General features: G+C 39.4%; 1 protein-coding gene across 1 annotated transcript in view; it reads right to left on the bottom strand.

Moving 5' to 3' along the window:
- Positions 1 to 24,158, bottom strand: part of TNS3 (tensin 3) — a 317,735-nt gene that overhangs the window by 82,638 nt on the left and 210,939 nt on the right. Inside the window, exons 15-17 of the mRNA XM_026063948.1 lie at positions 22,644 to 22,773; positions 21,590 to 21,655; positions 18,678 to 18,782 (exon numbers count right to left, since the gene is read on the bottom strand). Coding sequence (XP_025919733.1) covers positions 18,678 to 18,782; positions 21,590 to 21,655; positions 22,644 to 22,773 — 301 coding nt within the window. The remainder of the gene's footprint in view (positions 1 to 18,677; positions 18,783 to 21,589; positions 21,656 to 22,643; positions 22,774 to 24,158) is intronic.

The following is a 24,158-nucleotide window of genomic DNA, read 5'->3' as shown; positions in this document are numbered from 1 at the left end:
TATTTTTAAACAGTACAATTCCTCAATGTATTTTTAATGGCATTAAGAATTAGCACCATTGGGTATAAATATGAAAACACCTTTTGACATAGGGTAGATTTTTTGTAGCTTATGATCTTTGTTTACTGTTTACATATTAAATATGCAAACTAGAATACTCAAGTTTTGCTTCTTTCCATTGGGCTTTGAATTGGATACAACTGCTTCACAATATTTGGAAACTTGTTTTTTTCAAATACTGAACGATTTCCATTTCTTAGAGAATGCTCCTGTACATACTGCATTTATGTGACAAATCAAAGGTCGGGCCTAACCTACTTCAGGATGATGAGGTGTCTTAAATTAATAAGCATTTTTCTGATAGATATAGAAGTTAAATGGTTGTCTTTGAACTCTGAAGTTACCCCATTGCTGGCTAAGATATTTAATTCATGACTACTCAAATCACAGTTTTAATCTGAGCTATAATTTGTAGTGAACACTAAGAAGCTGGACAAGTTTCAGGTTTCTCCGAATACTAGTGTTAACTGTAAAGCATCAAGAAAGGGTGTAGGAATGTTTCAGACAAGTAAATCAGATGAAGGGAAGAAAAATTTTGCTAGTGGAATCTCTCCCTCCCCCTACATGTCATGTAGATGAAAATTTTTTTTTTGCAAACATAGCTTTTCAGATGTACTTAAAGTATGCATCTCCTCAGAAAAAATGCTACACTGAAGAATCGCATCTGTATTCAGTAGAAGCCTGACCGATACACAGATACTACTGGACCCAACAGGAATCCTTCTCTGACTTCTCATAGGTTTTGCCTCAGGGTCACTAAATACAAAATTTGTTTGGAACAGACATAACACAGCTTATGAGACTACAAGGTTCATTACCAAAGGAACAAAGTTTACACATGGAACATGGCCGAGAGTAGGGTTTGGGCTGCAGCATTTTGTATGTGGTCATATTACACTGATTAAAATAATTAATTCAACGTTCATATCCTTACACTGTTCCTGACTGTGCATTTGGAAACATCTCATTTTTACCTGGAAACCTCAGTAAATCTGATCTGAAACAACAGTGGAAACTATGTTTTTGCTATGTTATGGTCCCTGTTAAAAATAAAATCTTTGAAATCTGAAATCCTCCCTAAGGAGACTAGAACCACTTTGTATAAGCAACTGAACACTGTGAGCTGCTTGGGCTCCCCTACAGAGTGGCCAATTGCTATATATACACTAATCAACCACCCAGCCCTGGAAGAACTCAACATCACGACAGGAAGGACGCTGTCCGAACACTGCCATCTCTGTGCCATATTTCACCACCACAAAACTGGCAGCTAGGTTTTCTGGTATTCAGTGTTTCACCCTGTAACCTCAAAATTGCCAGTATGTGGAATGCAAGCACGTTAAAAAATCTGAACAGCTGTGGACATAACTAGTACTATCTTATTCAACATCAACATAACTGCCTACTCATAAACAAGYAACAGAGCTGGGTATACCACTTATTAAGAAGAAATTCACAAAAAAACAAACAGCTTAGAAATATTTTATTCACCTTGCATTATCCTCTACTTGATAAATGTAGATTATCTAAACTGAAAGTACCTATGTTTGAGAGAGGGACTATGAGAACTCAACTTTCCTAAGTGATCAAGGAACTTACCAGGATTCTCAATCCTCCACCGATTATTTAAGTGAGCACTGAGCCATACAAAACAGGCATTTAAACTGCAAAGGAAAATGCAATCAGTAAAGCGTGGGATCTAGATGTCCTACTTAAGTATCCATTTCTGAAAGCCTGGTCCATTGCCAAGCTTTGATTGTAGGCCAAGCTTCAAAATCCCTAAGGCAACCTCTCAAAGCAGTGGTTCTCCAAATAGAGGCTGCAGCAATTACAAGTACGATGGTGAGCCTGACAGACACTATTTTTGGTATTTATGCTAGAACTTGAGGGGTTACATCACATTATCTGCCTATAAGTGAAGCTTGAAACAAAAAAATTTGGGAACTGCTGACTTTAAGTTGTGAGCTTAAAGATGAATACAATACTGTTAGATTTCACAAGGAAACACCTGTGATTGTGGGACAAAACAATTTACTTGCACCTAACCACTTTTCTCTAATAGGCAGCTGCCTTTTCAGAAACCTCAGATAGTCACTGAAAAATTATGTCACTGTGCATTGTATTCCAGTAAATGGATGAGAGATATAGACACAGAGCTAAACAAAAATCCAGCTGCTCCTGAATAGTCAGAATCTTCAAATCTGCAGCTCCCAATCATGAAAATTTATGACAGATACAGCTTGTAACAAACCGGAATTATTTTCAAAGTTGCACAGTTGTAGAAAAGTATTCTTGGATTAATTTCCCCCTCCTTTTTTTTCTCCTTATAAAGACTTGCATGTAGTTATCCAGTAATTATTAAAAAAATGTCTGGCACTGATCAGTAATCAGGAAACGCACTGCAGTTGGTCCTACTTAAGAGGGCATGTCTCTGAACCACAGATTCTTAAGTAACAAATCTCTCTCTCTCTCTCTAACCCATCCACCCCAACTTTTCTTTTAACATTCAGTGTAGATATAACAATCATGCAAACTAAACTGTACCAGTGTAGACAGCACTGATAGTAAGAATTAAGGTCTCTTATGGTGCAGTGGGAAAGTTCCAGACAGCCCTAACAGTAACCAGGCACACAACTCCCACTGCAAGCGAATGGAAATCATTTGCCATTTGAAATTCATGACTTTGAAACATCTCTCTTACCATGCCCCCTGTGCTTTAAGAGTTTTGTTTTACCTCAGATCTGTGTAAGATCTTTCACTACAAGTTCAACAGAAAGAATACAACTCATTGTAAAGGTAAAAAATATCTCTGCCTAAAGCTTCCCTCCCACCCCAGACTTGGTTTCCAAAGATATGAAATGCTGTAAGAGGCAAAAACATTTCACAATATACCATTTCTGCTATGGGAGAATTAAATATATGGGTACCATGCTCTACTAACAGAGCCAACATTTATGTCAATAGTTTTACCTAAATGATATACTAGGCAGCCTGAGATATGTGTGCAATCCATAGAATACTTAGATATGACTTGTTTAAATTGAAACAACTACCATAAATACACCTCCAAAGATTTAACACAATCCAACCTCAAAGGAAGTAGAGAACATCTAAACAGTCACAGGAAATACAAGATTTAGACTTTTTACGTTATTGCTTGTTTGTTCATAAAAACAGGACAAATGAACTATTCAAGTACTATAACCTTGAAAATATAAGGCTTTGAAGTACTCCCCCCTCCTACTAAATAAGTATGTAATTTTGTATTTTCCCTTTTTCTAAAGCATAATTTTGGAATATCTCTCTACTAAGACTTTCAGACTTCACTTTACTCTGGTCTTCAGGCATTTTTTTTTCTAAAAAAATTAATTAGAAATGTGAAGCTATGCTTGTAGGCAGGGAACACTTTGGGGGGCAAATGGAAATTAGAAAATATACTAGCAAGGCAAAATTTTATTCTGTGCACCTTGCTAAGTAGTGGCACTGCAAAAAGCCTCATGCATTAAATACCTCATCTCAATACACAACTCAATCCCTGCTCTCAATTTTTCCAAGGACAGCACTCTGTAAAATGCTGGAGTAAAACAGCTGTCAAAAAAGAGGGGAAGAGCACAACAGTGGAGCCCCAAGCAATGCTGGAATTTGGCTACCCAGGTTGGCAGGGCCCCCCTTTCTTTCAGTTTGACCTCCCTTCTCAGGAGGTACTCCAACCCCCTGAACTACGCAGGCTCAAGCCTGACAAAATTCCCACACTGATTCTGAACTGCAGACACATTAGTATCAGGGAGCCCCTTATAAATGAAAGCCTCAGAGCAAAGGGTATGTGTGTATTTTCATTCCCATACCTAATATACAAAGAGCAACTTATATAAAAAGTAGAAGCTGAAATACCAACACATACCAAATTCAGTGGCTTCCTTCCAAGCCTATGTTTCCTGGCACTTCCTTTCATGAAATCTAAATACCTGAAGGCAGGCTTGTGAGTAAAAAGACATTTCAGTCTTTCAGCCTTTTAACTTGTCCCCACAGTCACCCCCTGTCCATTCACCACTTGTGAAAACACACACAAATGCAAGCCAGCTAGGTAAACACATACCGCAAGCCCAGCAAGAACTGTTCTGACCCAGTCCACCTGAACAGAAAGCAGAGAAAGGTTGCAAATGCACAAGCTTTTGCACAGTGTACCATTGATCGTGTTGCAGCAGGAAACATTATAGGAGATCAGGATTATTTCTTTCAACCTCAGAAATAAATATTTCTGCCCTCAGGCAAACCTGGACAAGTCCAGAGCTGCATTCCTTCAAAGTTAAATCTTTTTATGTGTGCTTGCCTTTTGCTTTCTCCCTCTCTAACAAACACAGGCCCTCATTCCTTGCAAACTCTTCCTATATAATTCCTATAAAATTCATACAGAAATACATGCGGTCTGTATTTCCAGCTCTTGAACCATAGGAAAGCTTCTTACCTCTTTACTAGGCACGTTCAGGAACTTTCTGCAGGAGTCAATCATTGGCTTATTTAAATCAACTAATGCTCCCTTAAGCAAAAGACAGTGCAGAGCAAAGTCGGAGTTAAGGCAAACACCCTAGCTTAAAAAAGCACGAAATTTCTCTGCTCCTGCTGTTCTGCTACAGCTGCTGTTCCTGCTCCTGAAGGTAAATGGTCTTGCTCAGAAGCATGAGACTTGTATCAGCCAGAAAAAGCAAATGAAAATGTAAACACAAGGGAGGAGCCTGAGGGGACAATCAGGTTCAATGAAATCTGAACTCCTGGAGCCAAGGAGGAGTGGAAAAGTGTTGGCTGAAAAGGTAATTCAGTCTACAAGCTATTTCCTCACAGTGGTCCTTTTCTCAGTCTCTCAATATCCTAATGAAGCCGAGCGAGTTTCATTCCCCAGATTGTTTAGCCACACACTTACAATTGTCTGTTTTTGATGCCTTTTTCCTAAAATAAACAGCTCTTAAAAAACGTCGCTCTCCCCCACCGAACAGCCACGCTAGCCGCCCTCATCCAAGACTTCAAGAAACTGTGTGTGATGGGAGTTCTCAGGCAAGAAAAGCTTTCTGGAGAGCCTGCAGTGATAACGCTTATTTTTATGTAGCAGCTGCTGCTCGCGAGCTCCCAAACCACAGCTGGCTTTGACTCCTTCTGTCTCTGCAATGAATCAGCTCAGACCAGGGGGAGTAAGCCTGGTAGTTCCTGCAAGCCCTTACGCCTTTAACAACAGCTGTATCTCACCACACAGCAGCCCACAAACTTCTGCTCTAAGCGTTAGTACAAATGTATGCACGCATCTCCACAGGGCAGCTGTGCCACTAGGCAACATTCATTTTCTATTCCAGAAACTGTCGAAACTTCATTAGTTTTCACTAGGATAAAGAACAGAGGTGGCTCTCACACTCACAAAATAGAAAATGCCACACATCTACCTGTTAACTCCTAACAAACCTACTTCAAAAAGATACACTGCACGTCTGCTCAAGTGATGCTGTTCTTCAAATCAGTAACTGACTGCGTATTAAACTAGAGGCAGGATTCTGATAAAAGGAATAAATTCATGCATACAAGCTACACAGCCACTACTTTTTGACAGCCAGATAACAGGCTCTCTCCTCGAGGATTAGTGTGGAATGCTGCTGACATTGCTCGTAAGCTGAAAACTGTAACATTTGTCTCAAAAATGTGAAAAGAAACAAAAATGCATATTCAAAACTCTTAGTGTAAACTGATGAGTCTCACCTAAGAAACAACTTTTGTTTTTGACTCACTGTGACTGTGAGAGAAAAAATAGCTGTATTCCTTACTTGAATTGCACTACTTCTGCTCATTTGCAAACTGGGTAAGCCTATGCTGCACATTTTTGGTGATCTCAGGCCATTAGCATTCAGCATACCTAAAAGCAGACTGAGGTGCACTACTGAGCCACTTGCGCTATCTGGGGTACCAGAAGAAACGTGGATGAAGTAACATCAGCTCTGCACAAATAAATTCATACTGTGGATAGTTTACCTGCAGCACAGATTAATTCAGACAGATCACCACGCTGCTGTAATTTCACTGCTCCTGGTATTCTGGAGAGCCTTAGTGGTACTCCACACAATCACAGCAGGAATGCTTTGGGACTTCGAGCTAGCTTTAAATAGCTAGAGGTTAAACATAGCCATGGACATGTTCAGAAAAATGGTTAAGTGTCTCTCAACTGGTTTAGCTGATGCTTTGTCGGTAATCAATTGCAGACTTTCTGGGCCATACCACTCTTTGCAGCACTAGGCACTTCTGGGTCTGTGAACATCCATAGTGCAATCTGGACACTATCAGATTACTTGGTGTGCCAATCTGACCCAGCTCAGGCATGGAGCGTTTAAATTTGTTACACTAGACTAAAACACAGGTAGAACATTTATATTGACTTTTGAAGTGCAGATGATACTTGATTTGGCATACAGTTAGAGTGGCAGACAAAGGTCACAGAATCACAGAAGGCTGAGGTTGGAAGCGACCTCTGCAGATCATCTAGTCCAACCCCCCTGCTCAAGCAGGGTCACCTAGAGCATGTTTCCAAGGATTGTGTCCAGATGGCTTTTGAGTAACTCCAAGGAAGGAGACTCCATAACCTCTCTGAGTAATCTGTTCCCCTCTGCTACCCTCACAGTAAAGAAGTTTTTTCTCATGTTYAGATGAGACTTCTTGTGTTTCATTTTGTGCCCGTTGCCTCGTGTCCTGTCGCTGGGCACCACTGAAAAGAGCCTGGTCCCATCCTCTTGACACCCTCCCTTAAGATATTTATAAGCAATGATAAGATCCCCCCTCAGCCTTCTCTTCTCCAGGCTGAACAGTCCCAGCTCTCTGTCTTTCATCACAAGAGAGATGCTCCAGTCCCTTCATCATCTTCACAGCCCTCCACTGGACTCGCTCCAGTAGCTCCATGTCTCTCTTGTATTGGGGAGCTCAGAACTGGACACAATACTCTAGATGTGGCCTCACCATGGCTGAGTAGAGGGGGAGGATCACCTTCCTCGACCTGCTGGCAACGCTCTTCCTGATGCACCCCAGGATACCATCGGCCTTCTTGGCCACAAGGGCACATTGCTGGCTTATGGTCAGCCTGCAGTCCACCAGGACCCCCAGGTCCTACTCCACAAAGCTGCTTTCCAGCAGGTCAGCCCCCAGCCTGTATTGGTAATATGGTGTTATTCCTCCCTAGGTGAAGGTCTTTGCACTTCCCTTTGTTGAACTTCATGAGGCCGTACAAATGAACTGCTCACCATCAACTGATCAAAAGTTTTGGAAAAAAAACATGGATCAGCATTGTGAATCTGCATCAGTTTAGACCATTGCATTGTCCAATCATGGTGTTTTCTTGAATTTGGAAACCTAAAACTGGGTGTAGTGAAACTGTCAAACTGTAGTCTAAGAAAAAAGTCCTGATTTAGTAGACTAGCACAAGACTGCAAGTCCAGTTCCTTGTTCATAAATATTCCTCTGGAAATCACTGAATCAGTTTTTTGAAAGTTTTTAAAGAATTAGTTTTTGAGGATAACAGAATGGCCTGGAAAGAAAGGAAAAACATATGGAATCTTCTTCTACTACTGTTTTTCCTTCCCCCTGTCTATCCAAGACATCCAAACAGATGTTGATTTTCATATAGGCATTCCATTTTAAAGAACTAGTTTTCCAACATGACTAAATAGCAGTAACTACAGACTAGGACTGGACTCTAAGTAATTAGGAAGCTGTTTGGTTTGCTGTGCTTCTCAGGTGCCTGAACCTTTAGCAGAAAAATAAATCGGGATGAAGAAAACCAGAATGAGGCATGTATCAGAAACAGTGAACACTTTAAAAGGAAACCCACTTGGAGGGGGGGTAGTGTTTGCCAAACACTAACATGCAGGAGCCTCAGGCTCACACACGGGGTCCTCGAACCTTGAATTTTTAGAGAAGCAATGAAGAGGGCATCCAACACATTACAGTATCTTTATTCCATGCAAATGCTAATGTACATTTCCCAGCCACTCAAAAGGTTCACACTTCTGCTTTAATGATTTTACAAGTACTCTGGAGTAAGAAAAAACTACTTCACAAAACACAGCTTCTAGACCATAGGCTGGAGTCTGTCCAGTTGGCTTGGAACAGAGGGTGAGCAAGCCAGCACAGATTCACCCTTAGACACACTGCTGTAATATACTGTCTGACTTCTGTCCACCTGGGATCAAAAGAAAGTAAAATCTTGTGTCATGATCCAAAGTACATAGAAAAGACTAAATACATTTATTAATGCAGCCTTGTATACATTAGCTAGTATCTATTGTGTCATTTTGATTCTACTTCTGCAAAATTTTCTCAGTAATTTAAGCATGGACTTAACTAACCTAACTTGTACTTGGATAATCAGCAAAAGAATAACAAAATGTCACGGCACAGAAACATCACCGCAAGGATGACACACTAAGCAAAGTTTAAGTGCATTACAAAGTCACTGAACCACTTGAAACTATTTCCTTTCATTTATTCCAAAAACAAAGCCCATCTTTAGGAACACTTCATTAATCTTCAAGTGTGTATTGCAAATGTTGAAATTCGAAATTAATGATTATTCTTTCTTACAGTTTGAATGGCACACTCACCTTTGAGTCACAGCTTTTCTCTTGCTATACTGTTAGGCTTCCTGCAAAATTATTTACAGTCATAACTGAAGATGTAAAAAAGGAGAGATGACTCTGCATGGTTGCTGATCTCACCTCTGAAAATGTACAGGACCACAGTGAAAAAACAAATTAAAAAAAGGCGGGGGGGGGGAGAAGAGGGGCTTACATTAAAGGGCTGTCTAGAAGGCTGACAGTGAATTTACACTTTCTGTTGAGTATGGAATGTGTAATTAAGCAGTATTACTGTTATTAATAAAAATACTTCATTACTCTATGGCTCTTTCAATCAACTGATCTTCAGGTGTTTCTAAACAAGTCCACTTACCAGAAAGGGGTACAGAAACATTTAGCATAGCTCTTTACCTGAGTTGCTAACTAAAGCGCTAAGATATTGCACTGGGAATTAAGAGACTTGTGGCTTCATTTTAGGTATTACAGCAATAGTAAAATTAATATATAATAGTATATGATGATAATGATAATATTTACCTTTCTCTAAGAGGATATCTGAAGATGATCTGAACATGCTGAATGTAAGCATATATTACATAATAAAGTATTTAGTTTTGGTGGATAGCTTGAGGCCAGAAGCATCATAAAAACTTTCAAAGTTTAGCAGGTCTCCTAAATGGACAACTGATTATGAAACATTCTTCCTGACCCAGAATAAGATGGAGAAACAATACAGGACATGAAGAACCATGTGATGCAGTCTAGCCTGTCCTACTTAGGAGATAGCACAGTGCTCAGGGTCATCTCAGAAACTAAAGTATGTTTTTCCTGTCAAAGCTGAAGGCCTGTGTCACAGTGCTTCCACCTGTGCCTAGTACAAAAAAAAGGCAAGGTCCCTTTTGGCAGGCAACATGTATTTTCTATACATTGATACACTCCAGAAACAGAGATAATAACTTAAAGGGCTCTAATACTACAACTTTTGCCTTTCCAATTAAAAGATATCCACAGTAAGAAGCAGGCCTGGGTTCTGGCAAAACGCCAGCCTTCTGCTTACTGGAAGTTGCCTCCTTCTGTTTAATCTGAGTTTGAATCGGCTGCTCTTCTTCAGCATTCAGATATTGTCCATGTTTGAAAACAAAATCTAGAGGGAGGTATTCACCAACATTCAGGCAGAATGAATGAAGTCTGGCCCAGCTCTCAATTTCCTGTCATAGTTAGCCATCTGATACAAAGCTCTCCAATATTAACAGAAGTCTTTGCAACAGAACATATATAGGCCTTAAATAGAAGGAATTATAGGTAAACATTTAAGACTTAACGAGCGACACTGTTGAATCAGGGGTAGAGATTCCCTCTTTGGGGTCAATCCATGGGTAACAAGTGGACTCTGTTTAGCAGAACTCCACTTGCAACTACCAGATACCAATGAAAAACTAGCAACACTACAGCTGGCAGCACTAAGCATCGCTACTATTATTGATACAGCTAAAATTCCACTCATGGTCACTTCAAAAATTTTATGATCACATGGTTGGGGGGTACTTATTCAACTATATTTTAATAACAGAAGTGCTTGTGGAGACACCGGAGTGGTATGCTACATTCTGTACAAACTATCTGATATAACAGATCCCTCTTAAAAATGAGACACTGAAATCAAAAGTTTCAGGATGCAGGAAGGCTATTCTTTCACCCTGCTCTCTTACAAAGAGAAGAAGAAAACCCACCAACACTCATATGAAGCGCCTGTGCAAGTATTAACAGCACTTTGGAAAGATACGCAAGAGGAAAAATCCTGCTATACATCTTTCTATGGTTCTCTAAAGAAAGCCACTACTTGCAGAAGATGCTTGCTGAAGAAGGCTTTCCAGGAAGAGTTCAATACTTGCTCCATGTATTCAGTGGCAGAAATTAACATGTCTCAATAATCAGCATGCCTGTGTCACAAGAAAATGGCCAATTCCAGGGCAATCCCAACACTAGTGCATGCCCAATACCCTCATTCAAAAACTAAGGCTAACTGGAACCCAGCTTTCCTGACCAAAGCGCCTCCATAACAAAAACAAACAATACCCCAAAAAACCCACACACCCCAAAAACCCATGCACAATCTGTAAGTGAAAAATCCCCACGTTTTTCTATTCAGAAGAATATGCTTGCCAAGGGGAAGAGAAGGGTGAACACCGCACCACAAAGTCGTTACTGGTGAAGGGAGTGGTGCAGCAGCTTGCTGAAACCCTGAAGTGGGACCAGGAGGAGGGAGTCACAGAAAAGGACTCTAGCTCAAAAGGGCGATGCACAGGATTTTAGACACAGTAATTACATCTAGGCCCAAGAATTCAGAACAACCTGATTACTGCAGGAATTTACCAGAAAGAGGCTAGCTCTTGCTTCATGGTGGCTTGAAAAAACAGAAGAAACCCCACTGCTTTCATACAGAAGTCTATCTTTTGTTTTGTAAGTCTTCCTCAGAAATATGCCATTTGGGAATTATCATGATTTTTCATTCATGCACACGCATTCACTGAAGAGACAGCATGACCTATTTTTCCAGTGCAAATGGCCCCATGACTAAAGATGCCCTCTGTTCACATTTCCACTAGTTGCTGGACTGGAGATGGGCCCGGGAGGTCAGTGTATGTATGCTCGGGTGCAGACAGAGAAAGGGGACTTACTTGCTTCTCCTTCTGGTCTTACAAAGTCACAGAACAAACACACACCAAATCCTAACATGTGCTATGATGCTTTCAGTTTGCTCCATCCAGTTACGCTTTCCATCTCTGCTGCTGCCATGACAGCTCTACTGTCAGGCAAGCAAGCTGTTACGGGAAAAAAAGATATCCGATTCTTAAACCATAATTAAGGTTATTTTTTCTTACTTTGTCTTAGCCTAATGAAGCTGAGCAGACGGGATGCCCTACTGCCTTCCCAAGAGAGAAAAGACGACCTGTTCAGGAAGCAGCTGCAGGAATGGGACACACACCTGGGGCACAGGTTTGCCTTTCAGGACTTGAATTCAACCTGAGGCATTAAACAGATTTTAAGAATGGGTGAAGGGAAGCTTCTTTCTGTGGTACATGGTACCTGTATGTGGAAGGAGGTATCAATTTGGACAGTGTTTAAATTAACAATATTAACAACCGCAGACTGCATTTGATATGACTAAGAAAGAAGCACATGTTACAAAGTGCAAGTCTGCTCAGGAACTGAAATAAGTTGGGCAAAAAAAAATTTTCTACATATCTTTTTGAGCTGTTCAGGCAAAGAAGCAGATAATAGAGAGACAAAGAAGGAAATTACAACTATGTCTGCAAAAGCCATGTTACATGGCCCTGAGATAACAGCCTATTTAGAGAGTATGGGAAGGAGGGCAAGCGAGCTGCAACCGCATGCGTCATCCTCCTCATAGATTCTGATTGTCTGAATCCTCCTGTGCTGAAGGGAGAGGTCTTTCATGCAATGTTATAAAAACAGAACTGCAAAAGATATCTGAATGCACCTTGAACATCTCTTAAACCACCCAAATTTTGCCTCTTGTTCTTTGGGTCAAAAAGGGTACCGAAAGCCTTTGACAGAGGGCTGGTGAATACATCCTTGGGATAACAACATAACACTGTCAGTTATCGCAATAGGGCAGAAACTAGTTGGAGACCATTAAAAAAAAAAAGAAAGAAAAAAGAAAAAACACAGCATGCAATTAAATAATAATAATAATAATTAGCTCTGCAGTAGCTTTGAAAGTATTTGACACATGCAATCTGTGCTTCAGATAAACCTGTGTACTGTTAAAGATATTGGTACTTGGAGAAAAAAAAATGTCCTCAAATAACCTTCACAGAATGAAAGGCTGAGAAGCTACCAGAGYATAAATAGCAGTCTACAAAGAATTAAGGACAAAAGGGGCTCAYAGAAAAGAGAAAGGAAAGTAGTGGTATTCAGAGGCAGGAGGCTAATGGAGAAAACAGAGACTTGGGATAAAAACCTGGGAAATCCTGCTTGTAAACTGTTCTTGTTTCTAGATGTAAGACTTTCAAACTATTTATTTTATTTTAACTGTTACCATCCCTCTCTGGCTATTGTTTGGTGGGGGTTTTTTTTTTAATGTTTTTAAATGAAATCTTGTAACCCTATGAACATTACCAGCATTCAAAGTAAACCATTCTCCATTAATTTATCTCCAATTCACTCTCCGTCTTTGGGTTAATAACAATAACCAGAATTCTTTTAAAAATCCAAACAAGAACACACAAAACATTAAGAAATAAAAGACACAAGCTTCCTTAGAGAAAATTAATTAAAGCAGACACTCCAAGGTATTTTAGATACTGTTGCAAGCTGGCGGCATTTTATAGCATAAATCCAAAAGCTTGATGTTTCTATTTTCATTGTCAAACAGGAGTAGAGAAATTGCTGCAGGATGTCTTCTGACCCCCCGACACCTCCTAATAAATCTCTCTTTGTCTCCAGGAGTACTGCATCTAACTGGTGATTAAAAGCTGGAATTATCATTTATTCACTACTAATTTATTCTTCAGCTTCACTCACCAGAAATGGCATCAAACCTGCTGTTTTCGTTGGTAGGCATTTGCATTCCTTTTAAGGCACCAAAGCCAACCAGTTTTGTCTCGGCCCTCGAGTTTTGCAATACTGAAGGGGCCCTCTGGGAAAACAAGTGTTTAAATACACAAGAGGGCACCTCCCTATTCAATAACTATTTACTTTGGGTTGAAAAGGGGAAAAAAAATTTCAAATAAAGTCAAACATCCCATCTAATCACATGACACAGGTGCATACCGGGACGTTGGCTATAGCCTACCTGGAGACACTTCTCAGATATTTTTCTTTATAAAAAGAAAAAAAGAGCTGGAGCAAGCCTGTTTATAAACCCTTGGCAATTTATGACTATTTGGTGTTGATTATAGGTATGATAGACTAGAAAATTTGTTACCCAACACTCCCAAGATATAGGAATTTGGATTCATTCTGTCCTACTCTATTTAGCTCAAAAGAAAACATCTTTTTGCTTCCAAAGTTGTTTCTTTTCCGATTATCAAACACTGTTAGCAAGCAAAGCCACTCTGCTAGGAAATGAACAGCAAGATTCAAATGTGAAAGACATAAGTTCCTGCCTTGTAAAAACTTGCTGAAAAGTCTTTCTCTTGTCATTTTTAGCAATTTGTAACACATGCCCACGTTCTCTTCTTTCCACAGACTGTACAGTTGGCAGTCTAAAGAGTGCAGAGGGATCTAGCAGTCGTTAAAATAAATGAAAAGTCTTAAACTGGCATACTGAACAAGAATCAAGCACATTCCTGTAGCCAATCCACTGAATTCAGTCAAACTAAAACAAATACTATTTTGGCAAATTATCACCTTTTATGTTTAACAGGGTTTTTTTATTAAAAAAAAATTTTTTTTGGCAGAAAAAAAACTATAGAAACTATAGAAAACTATAAAAAAACTATAGAAAACTAAAGAAACTATATATGGCAGAAACAGTTGCACACACTCCACAGTTGTGTGGGCACAGCTGTGTCACCTTAAGACAAATTTGTTTATTCACAGTTGATTCATTCTCTTTAGAATAATCTTAACTGTACTATCCAAAGACTTAGAATAAAGCTGAGCTAAAGCAGCTGTACACAACACAAAAGGAAGAACAGCAGCCATCTTTTCCTTCCAATTATTAATCTTCTCTACCAAAAGGTGTTTCTGCTCTTTGAAAACACATTTTGTTTTTTTTTTAATACATTCAATTTCAATACATACAATTTCACAACACCTGGGAGCCCAGGCCTGTACCAGGATCCCCTGTAGATTCCATACAAACTGATGGTTCCTATGGTTCCTACCGTAGGAAGGAGTCTTATATTTTCAGCAGTTTGGAAGTATTTGTTTTAGCAATGGTATCTCTCGCCTGCTATGCCAAGTAATAAACCTCAAAATTATCATTCAGAGGTAATCCCCCCTCCCGAACTCAAAAATCCCAACTCCAAATTTTTCCATTAACACCCCACCCCACCACCATCCCCTTCAGTTGGGGAAAAGCTTTTTTCCAAAACTAATTGTCATTTGGAATGCTCTTGGGATTTGTGTTGTTTTTTGTTTGTTTTAAACAGAAATATTTAAGTTCAATTGATAAAACACAGGAAAAAAGTCTGCAAAGTGGGGGAGGAAATACTACTAGTTTCTTTCAACTTTCTGTTCCCATAGAAAATATTTCCTTTTAGCTTATTGTGAACCACCACTTCCCTCCCACTCCAAATGCCATAAAAATGGACAGTAATTGCTTTTACTAATTTTTAACATAGCAATAGGTACTAGACCTACAATGGTTTAGTCCACCACTTTGCTTCATACTACTCTCAAAACATCATCACAGACAGTCCAAATCCCCAAAGTTCAGTTTAAATATAAAGGAGATGCATATGGCTTTAGCAATCAAAAGGAAGAGTAACAGTGAACCGTGGATAAAAGTATGTGAACTGCAAAACCTCAGTTATAGGGTCCTGACAAAACACGATTATTAGCTGGAAAGGGGACACATTTCAATCTCTTGAAATAATAGAAGGTATTACTCATATGTGTCCACAGGTGACCTATCTTTGTGGTCAACCTGCTGTTTTGCAGCAAATGAGCAATCTTTTGTAAATCCACACACATCTATTGTATGGTAGTGCTGCCTTAAGGCTGAAAAATAAAACTGTGCTCAACAAGATCAAAAGTCATTTCTGTCCTTTCCTGCCCACAACATGCACAAGACTTGATGGGTACCGTGAGTCTAAAAACCACAAGAAAAATAACAGTAACCGTCACAGACTTTTACATGGCAGTATGAAAACCTTCTGATTCTTGTGGTTCCAAATATTGTATTCAACTGCAGGCTTTTAAATCAGCATAATACAAGTCTCTGTGCAAGTGTACCACCTGAGGAGAAGGAAATCTGATACAAATTCAGAAACTAATAAAAGCTTCAATCTATTATAGAGGGCTATTAATGCAATATACAACAGACATTTCCTAAGGTATCTGAAGAGAAACAGCATTTGTGAGAAGAAATTCAAATCACTTATTTCCTTCCCAATTGTTAAAATTTCTATGCTGTTACAAATGAGGGACAAGGAACTAAATCCAGGGAGCAAACTGTCCACAGTCTGTCCTTACTCAATACAGACATAAACAACTCTACCACTACCACCATCAAAGATTTCAAGATCATTTAAAAGGCAATGGTTTCTTTCTGCAACACTGTATCATGTCAACAAATCAAGATACCCTGGGTACATTTTTCTTTTATCAAGTCCTTTCATCTTTTGTTCTTTTGGTAATGAGGCCAAATAGGTGTAGGATTTCAAAAGAGAGATACCGCTTTCTTGTTCATCTCTATTTTTCCATTTTAACCCATCATTTTGGAAACAGCCATTCCACACACACACACACACACACACACACACACCTACAAAGGAAATCCTGGCCATTTCACAAAGCTCTGCTGTAGCCTTCCTGCCCATCTTGATCTGGAATTTCACAGGCACAGATTTTTGAAATGAACAAAAAGGTGTATAACCAATAGAGAAATCACCTATTGCACTCAATTCTCCTATTATTCTTATTGAAATCCCCGTTGAAAACAAGCACAACTGTGAAGACCAGTCCCTACACAAGGCTAGAACTGGAGCTTATATGGAACAGACCTGAAACAGGCACTCTGTACGAGCCTCTTCCACATCTTAAGCATACCACTACAGTTACACAGCCTTCCAATTGTACCAAATCTTGTACCTTAATCTTGTCTGAGGTATAGAAAAGATTGTATCTTCAAGGTTGTAGCCAGAGGCTTCAGGCTCAAAGCTTTTTGACACTACTCACTGTTTGGAGTGAAACTGGCATCTCCTCTTAGTGGTCTCCCACCCTGTGGTGAAAACTAGGATTCATCCTTTTTAATGCAAAAGCATTAGTTATTGAACCACCAAACAAAATATACAAGAAGTCTGTTCTAGTATTTATAAATCCAAGGTAAAGGAAGACCTAAGCAGATTATATTTACCTCAAAGAGCAGACTAAGCTTAGCTTCCTCTTGAACACAGGTCTCAGCCTTAAGAGAAAAACTAACTGACCCCCATGCACATGCTTTAGCTCCTCCTGATCCTTTGCCTAAGCTTTGTAGAGACAAATCCTCTGCCCGAAACGTGCTTGTTGTGCTCCCCGGGATCACACTTATGTTGCCTCTTAAATGTTTGCTTGAGAAGAGAACATCTGGATACAACTCATGTGCTTCTGGTGCATTCTCTAGAAATGCTTCTGCTGTAGTGATTTCTATAGACACACATAATAAATGTTTTAATATCCAAACACATTATAAATATAATGTATCTCAGGTAATTAAAAGCCTATTGTATGTACAAATTACATCCAAAAAAAGGCTATTTTGTAGCACATGTGACTTCTGAACATCAGGAATCCAAGTTAATTGCACTTGTGATTGGTCTGTGATGAAGCCTTCAAGATAGGAGCAACATACAGTTATGTAACTTCCCAGAGTGTGCTGCCTACACATTTATCTCTGCTTTTGATTTCCTGTACTGATATAGCTATCTAAAATATAATGTATGAGGGTGGGAAGGTCACACTTATCTATCCAGTCAAACTTAGCAGTTAAAAATATTTATGACATCAATGCATTGCTTGTTGAGGGCTATGTTTACACATGCTATAGCTCTAAAAACCAAACAAACAAAAAAACCCTTACCCACACCACACAACAACAGTGAAAAACTCACACATGGTCTGGAAACATCCTAGACAGAAATTGAGACATCTGTTTCAGCCAAGACTCAGTCTCTCCGATACTACTCCTTGTGAAGACCCTGCACAGTCTTAATCAGCTATAAAGCCCCTGTTGGCTCTCTGTGGAATGCTCTGTCTGCCCTGTGTACCAGCACCAAATCACTGTTCTCCTCCCACTCCCTATTTTCTCCTAGTTTGCTACCAGTTGGAGTCTGCAGTGAATAATCACTATTAGGAAACACTCCTGTACAAGAGTGACTCAGTGGGGGGAGGGGAAAAAAAACAGACAAAAAAACCCTCCAGGTTCCCAGTACGTCTCTGCTCCCAAAGCCCTCACTGCTGTAGCCATTAGATGGCCAACGCTGATCCTAGAAGATTATAAAAATAGCTGGAAACTGACCTCAGAGAGTGGCTAATTTGAGTATCTTAGCTGCATGTCTCTCCCATTTCATAACAGGAGAGCTGTAAAAACAAGGACTTTGGCATCCATTCAGTACCTTCTCTCATGTTTTTACTTTTAACAATGGCAAGCTTGTGTGTGTGCTGGTGTGCACACACAGGTGTGACATTCTGAGTCCTCACATGGAAAATATATCCATTAAAAGCACAACTACTCTTTTCGCCATTCACTCGAGCAAAGCATCAGGAAAATATGTACATTGGAACCAGAACTGAAAGCTGCCACTGGAGACTTTCATCCTCTGCATGCACCAGCAGATACAGAAAATAATCTAAGTAGTAAAAGGACAATTGAGAAGTACATACATTTATGAGGAGAAATACACAAATACACATACCCTTTGCTGTTTGGTTATCTGTGACTTTACAGCCTAAAGTACCTCCTGCAACATTCCCGATAATACAGTAATCACTGCATTATACTGCAAGATTAATCATTCTGCTGCTCTTAAAGTTCCATATCAGGATTCAAACTAGAAGCTTTATAACAAAAACCCCTCTCAGCAAATTTACAAATACCAATAACCCATACTAATCTGCTGTCTCTCAGTCCGATTCAATGCATTAACAAGAATCTCTCTTAAATAACTAGCACAGATTTCTTTCCATCAGAGCCACTGTGGCTGAACAGGCAAGAGTGGACAGCTACTTAACTCCCACATTAGTAAAGCTGTATTATGTTCAAGCAAATGAGCTCTCCTTCCTGCCATTCAAACACTGTGGCACAGCTGTCAAAGGTTTAGCCTTGGCCTCTTGTGATAAATTACTCACCTTCCCCATCAGGGCTCATATTTTCATAGGAGTCCCAGCGTATCAGTGGATCTGAGGTATTGTAATCAACTATCACTCCATGGTCATTCTGAAGGTGTTCACAGCCTAAAAAATTAACATCTGTTTGAGACAGAAAGGTATCATAGCCACATTTGTAATGACATACACACACACACACGTGTGTCCCTCTGATAGAAGTTGCTACCCCCACCGTAACACCATGTTCTGAAATGTAAGAGGAAACACTAGGGGAAGAAAGGTTATATAAAGCAACTACAAAAGCTTAATTTACATGTCATTAGAGCAGGAACCAGCAAAAAAATTTATTGTGAGCATCTTGATGATGTCACACATCTCTGAACTTGAATCAGCCCCTCACACAGATAATCTSTCTGGCTCTTCACCCAGGCACAATAAAACAAACTTTGCAGAATGAAACCACAAGTGTTTGTAAAGAGATGGTAACAAAGGGATGATAAAATAAGATTTTGTTATAGGCTACCATCCTGATCCTGGAGAACTATATCACTAAAGAGCATAGGGAGAGTTCTAAGCTGCCACTCCATTTTCCCTGCCAATTCCCTCAAGGTGCCAACTGCATTGTTTCATCCATTCTCTAACCTTCCAGCAGAGCCCAAGATCGGGTCGTTTGCCTGCACAAAAGTACACTCTGCCAAACATACCTGGAATTTACAGCAGCAACACACATTTTTCTGCCCTTAACAAGGCAGAAGATAATGTTCAGCTTTTAGATGTATACCACTAGGAATTTAGGTGTGGTCCAGTGATTCAAAAGCAAAGTATGAACATCAAGAACTCATGACCTTGGACTTGGCTTTGACACTGATTTGATACAGATACATCATACAGATCAAATCAGCTTTCTGCCTCTGTTCCTCCATCTAGAACAGGGAATAATAAGAACAACAACAAAAACTCTTAGTTACCAAWTCTTCATCTGTGTCTTGAGAAGTAGGTCCTGTTGTAAACTGGTCTAAAGGAGCACAGTGCTGTGCTTTTTTACTGCACTGCTGTGTGGTGCATGTGCTGTGATTAGTGCCCATTTCAAAACATGGATAGTTAAGATCAGAAGGAAAGAATACCATGACCCAGAACCTTTGTGTGCAGGCAGAAAAAAGCCCTCTGTACAGAGTCTGTGTGATCATGTTTATCACAAAGCACATTTAGGAAGTTTGTTACCTAAATAATTAGGTGCTTAATCTTCCTGGCAAGTGCATCCTTTCTTAAAAATTGTATCCCAGTAGGTTATTTTCTAGAATAACATGTCCAGTTTCAGGCTACGCAATACACCAAAGGCATTAATAAACGGGAGCCAGTTCAGCAGAGGGCCACCAGGATGGTCAGGGCTGGAGCACTTGCCCTGGGAGGAGAGGCCAAGGGACTGGGGCTCATTCAGCCTGGGGAAGGGGTGGCTTTGAGGGAACCTGACAGCAGCCCCCCAGGGCATATGGGGAGGTTATTGAGGAGATGGGGCCAGGCTCTTTACTGTGGCGCAAGGTGGGAGGACGAGGAAGAGCAGGCATAAATTGAAACAAGAGAGCTTTAAACTCAATACAAGGAAGACTACTTTCACCGCAAGGACAGTCAGACAGTGGAACAGGCTGCCCAGCGTGGAGGTGCTGTCTCCATCTTTGAGGTTTTCCAGACCTGAAAGGACAAAGTCCTGGGCAATCTGGTCCAATCTCATGGCTGCCCCTGCTTTGACCAGGAGGATAGACTGGAGACTACCTGCAGTCTACTCTAACTTGAATTATTCTAGGATATAATTCTGCAGAAATTGTAAATAAATATTTCACGGTGAACTCTTCTTCCCAGCCTGTTAACTGCTTAGACAGAAATTGAGTACTAATTTCCAAACAGTGAGAACCTTACTTTCCAACTACTTAGAGCTTCCTAAAAACAGAAATTTGATTTTCCCTCTAGGGAGGGGGGACTTGAACAAATTTTGATCCTTTTTCAGACATGTCAGCTGGCCTCTCTCCAAGCATAATATAGGATTTACCATCCAGGAAGCATTTAGATCAAGCTGGTGATATTTATTTATAATACTATTTTTTCTTATATGGCTTTCCAACAGGCTAAGTGAGATCTTTGTGCTCAGCTGGACAGAAACCAACTTCTTACTGACTGCTATTACAAGTCTGTTAGTAATCAAAATTGTGAAAAAGACTGAAGAGGAAAATATGCAATTCTCAGGACACCTAATAGGATTATGTACGAGACACAGACTGTTCAGAATATTTGTTTTTCATTTAGTCTCAGGCAGAACCTATAATTTTTGTAACACAATAAATAAAAACAAAACCCTTAACAGAATCAAACTGCAATATAAAGCACGATTTAAGTCCTTCTTGTTGCAGTCAGTAATTGTCTATGATCTTAGATATCTAAGAATAGAATATATTCTGGAGGTATACAGGATATACTCTATAAACCAGATTCAGAGCAGAAGCATCTCCAGGAAAAACTAGAACCATTTCTCTTTATGTTAAACTGAAGACAGCCCAACTTCACTATTTAATCAAACTTGATCACTTATGACAACAGCCAAAAAAGTGTTATGGGATGGACCGCTGCTGTCACTTACGCTTAAGCAAGCTACCTATAATACAGCGTGTTTTCTACAGATATAGAAGTGGTATCTAGTGGTGGTCAGCCGCTGTTCTGGTATATTTTTTTAAATGTTGGATCACTCTTAACACTGATGTAAATGCAGAGGCTTCATTAAACTCTTTACATTTAAATCTGTAACTATATTGCATATTTTAGCACTGAAATTCAATTCTAGATTTTCTAAGAGATAAAAAATGATTTTTTTTAAACATACATTTCAATGCAGTCACTTCCAAAGTATTTTTTTTTTTTTTTTTTTTTGTATACTGGATACTCACCTTGAATTTTCTCTGGGGTTCCTGAAAACACTAGTTCTACCTTCCCATAATCAGGGAAACGATCATCTGAAAAAAAAAAAGGATAATATTTCAGCAAGCTAGTTCCCACAGAAACACTTTCAAGGCACTCAGAAATCAAGATTTTCTATTGCTATTAATACATGTACTTTTGTCACACTTCTTTTCACTTCAAATCTAGCAATTTTTTTCTAGAACAGCCACATTCCCTAAAAAAGGCCACATAAGTATAAGCTGGAATTTTGTTTTCTTCCAAGAACAGTCAAAAACCGAGAAGAAAAATAGGTCCCTCTCGACAGACATGGCTGTCTGTGGCTGTTAAAGGAAAACATACCTGGGAGCAAACTATAAGTGTTCGTTATATTAGCTAAATTGCAGTATTTGACCAAAAAACTTTTGTATAGGCACATGTTGCAGGAAAATATGTTTTGTTTCAGTTTATATAGGGCAGGTAAGATACAATCCTACAAATAAATATTAAAAAAAAATTAAGAAATCCTTCGGAAAGTACAGATTAGCACAACGCAGATTTTCAAATATGTCTGAAAACTTTGCCTCCATTTTTGGGCATCCAGTCTGAAGTAAATTAAAAGGGTCCCATACTCAGACAAACCTAGCATCAAACTTTGTCATTGTTTTCATCAGCCAAAAAGTGATGCCCTTAGCTCATCTTATATCCTCCAATGGTGACTAAGAGAGTCACCATTTTAAAGAAATGTTTGCTGTTTTTACAAATATCAGAAGTTGAGGTAAGGGCTATGTAGGAGTGTCTGATTTATTTTGAGCAGTTAACTCATCCAAAGATCTTTAGCCTTCATTAGGGGTTTAGCTGTGCTGCAGTGTTATGAGATAACTAGCATACAGTAGTCTCCCTTCTCCTAAAGATAGGAATGGGAACTGAAAAATAAAATTATATATATAGAAAAGCACTTTGAAAACAGACTTGTCCTCATGTTGAATGTAACAACTTCATGCACAGACACATGCATCCACCCCTGTTCACACTGACAGCCAACAAACCACAGAAGGCAAGTACCTTTGTTGGCGTTATCCAGGTCCTCTTTGCCAAACACCAGGCCGTGTCCTTGAATAGCTCCAGTGTGAAACTGAAGATGAAAAACCACATCCCGAGTAGCTGACCGATATTTTTTGTGATAACACTTCAGCTAAAAAATAAAAAAATAAAGGAAAACATGTCAGTTAGCAATTTCTAAAAATCTACACAAACCGGCATGTATGTTGTCCGAATTAGTGTCTAAACAAACCAACCACAGTGCCATTTACTGCAGACACCACTGATGTTGTAACAAGCAGGACATGGGTTGCTCAATTCTTTTAAAATTATACAGGCCCAAGGCAAGATCGAGTTTTGGATGTGTAAAAATAATAATTACTACTTTCATCACCATCAGTCACCGATCAGTCAATGATGATTCAGAATCATAACATGTGTCATTACAATGTTGGAACGCAGACTTATATCAGTACTTTTTCATGGCACCAAACTAATATAAAACTAAATGACAGCACATCCATTTCAAAATAACTAAAGCAGTTACATAGAGCAGCCTTCTCAGAAAACTTGCAAGTTGATTACACCCATTTTAGGACTTTTTTTTTTTTTTTTTAAATCTCCTCTACTAGTACAAATGTGATAGGATCTTCTTTTATGTTATGGAGGGAAGTCGGTGGTAGTTTTGCCACCTACCCTAGAACAACACAGAAGTATCAAAAAATAACATCTAGTATGAATTTCAGCTGCTAAACATGAACATAACACAAATATTCTCTAACACCACTTTCTTTTAGACCAGACCTGTGGACTTTTTACCTACTAATTCTTTGGGGAGTCCAGTGCAATATATGACCACTCAGCATTCTTATAGGAATATATAAAAATTTTGGTAATCTTAGTCATAGGACTGAAAAGGACCTCAAGATTTAATGATCAAGTAGATGTTACTGAAATGCATTAAAGAGATAACAAAAATCTTCCTTTTTTAAGCCAGACTGCGAAAAGTGTTTCTAGCAGAAGCTACTGAATAACTGAAGAGCAAATAGGCATTCAAGCAAAAGGGAGGTGAAGTAATACAAGAAAGATGTAGGGGTTTAGGATAGACACTGTTGTAAGTAAGGGTAAAGCACAGTTACACAGTTCTTCTCACTACAGCATTTGTAAACATAACCTAAATTTTTGCTCTACGCTATCCACCATTACAGTAATCCCGCGATGTCTTAAATTCTCGAAGTCCATCAGCACTGACCATACACCTGGCACACCGGACAATTTGTGATCTATCTCAGCCCATATACCAGGTGCATTGGGCAGCAAAGACATGGATAACAATCATCAAAACACAACTGTCAAAACTATGCTTGGCTTTGGTCATCAGGTGTCTTGGGTGAACTACAAGGCCCATCCCACCCCTTGCCTTTCTTCAATCTGAAGCATCATGCTCTTTCCGAGATGAAAAATAGAGATAATAGTCTCTGAAGACTCATTTAACTTGACAGTGCATTCTTTTTGTATTATTCATGTAGCTGAAGGTAT

Source organism: Apteryx rowi, unplaced genomic scaffold (assembly GCF_003343035.1).
Source record: "Apteryx rowi isolate R43461 unplaced genomic scaffold, aptRow1 scaffold_204, whole genome shotgun sequence".
NCBI lineage: Eukaryota > Metazoa > Chordata > Aves > Apterygiformes > Apterygidae > Apteryx > Apteryx rowi.
Note: the sequence above shows the minus strand (reverse complement) of the source record. Positions and strands in the feature narration are given on the sequence as shown.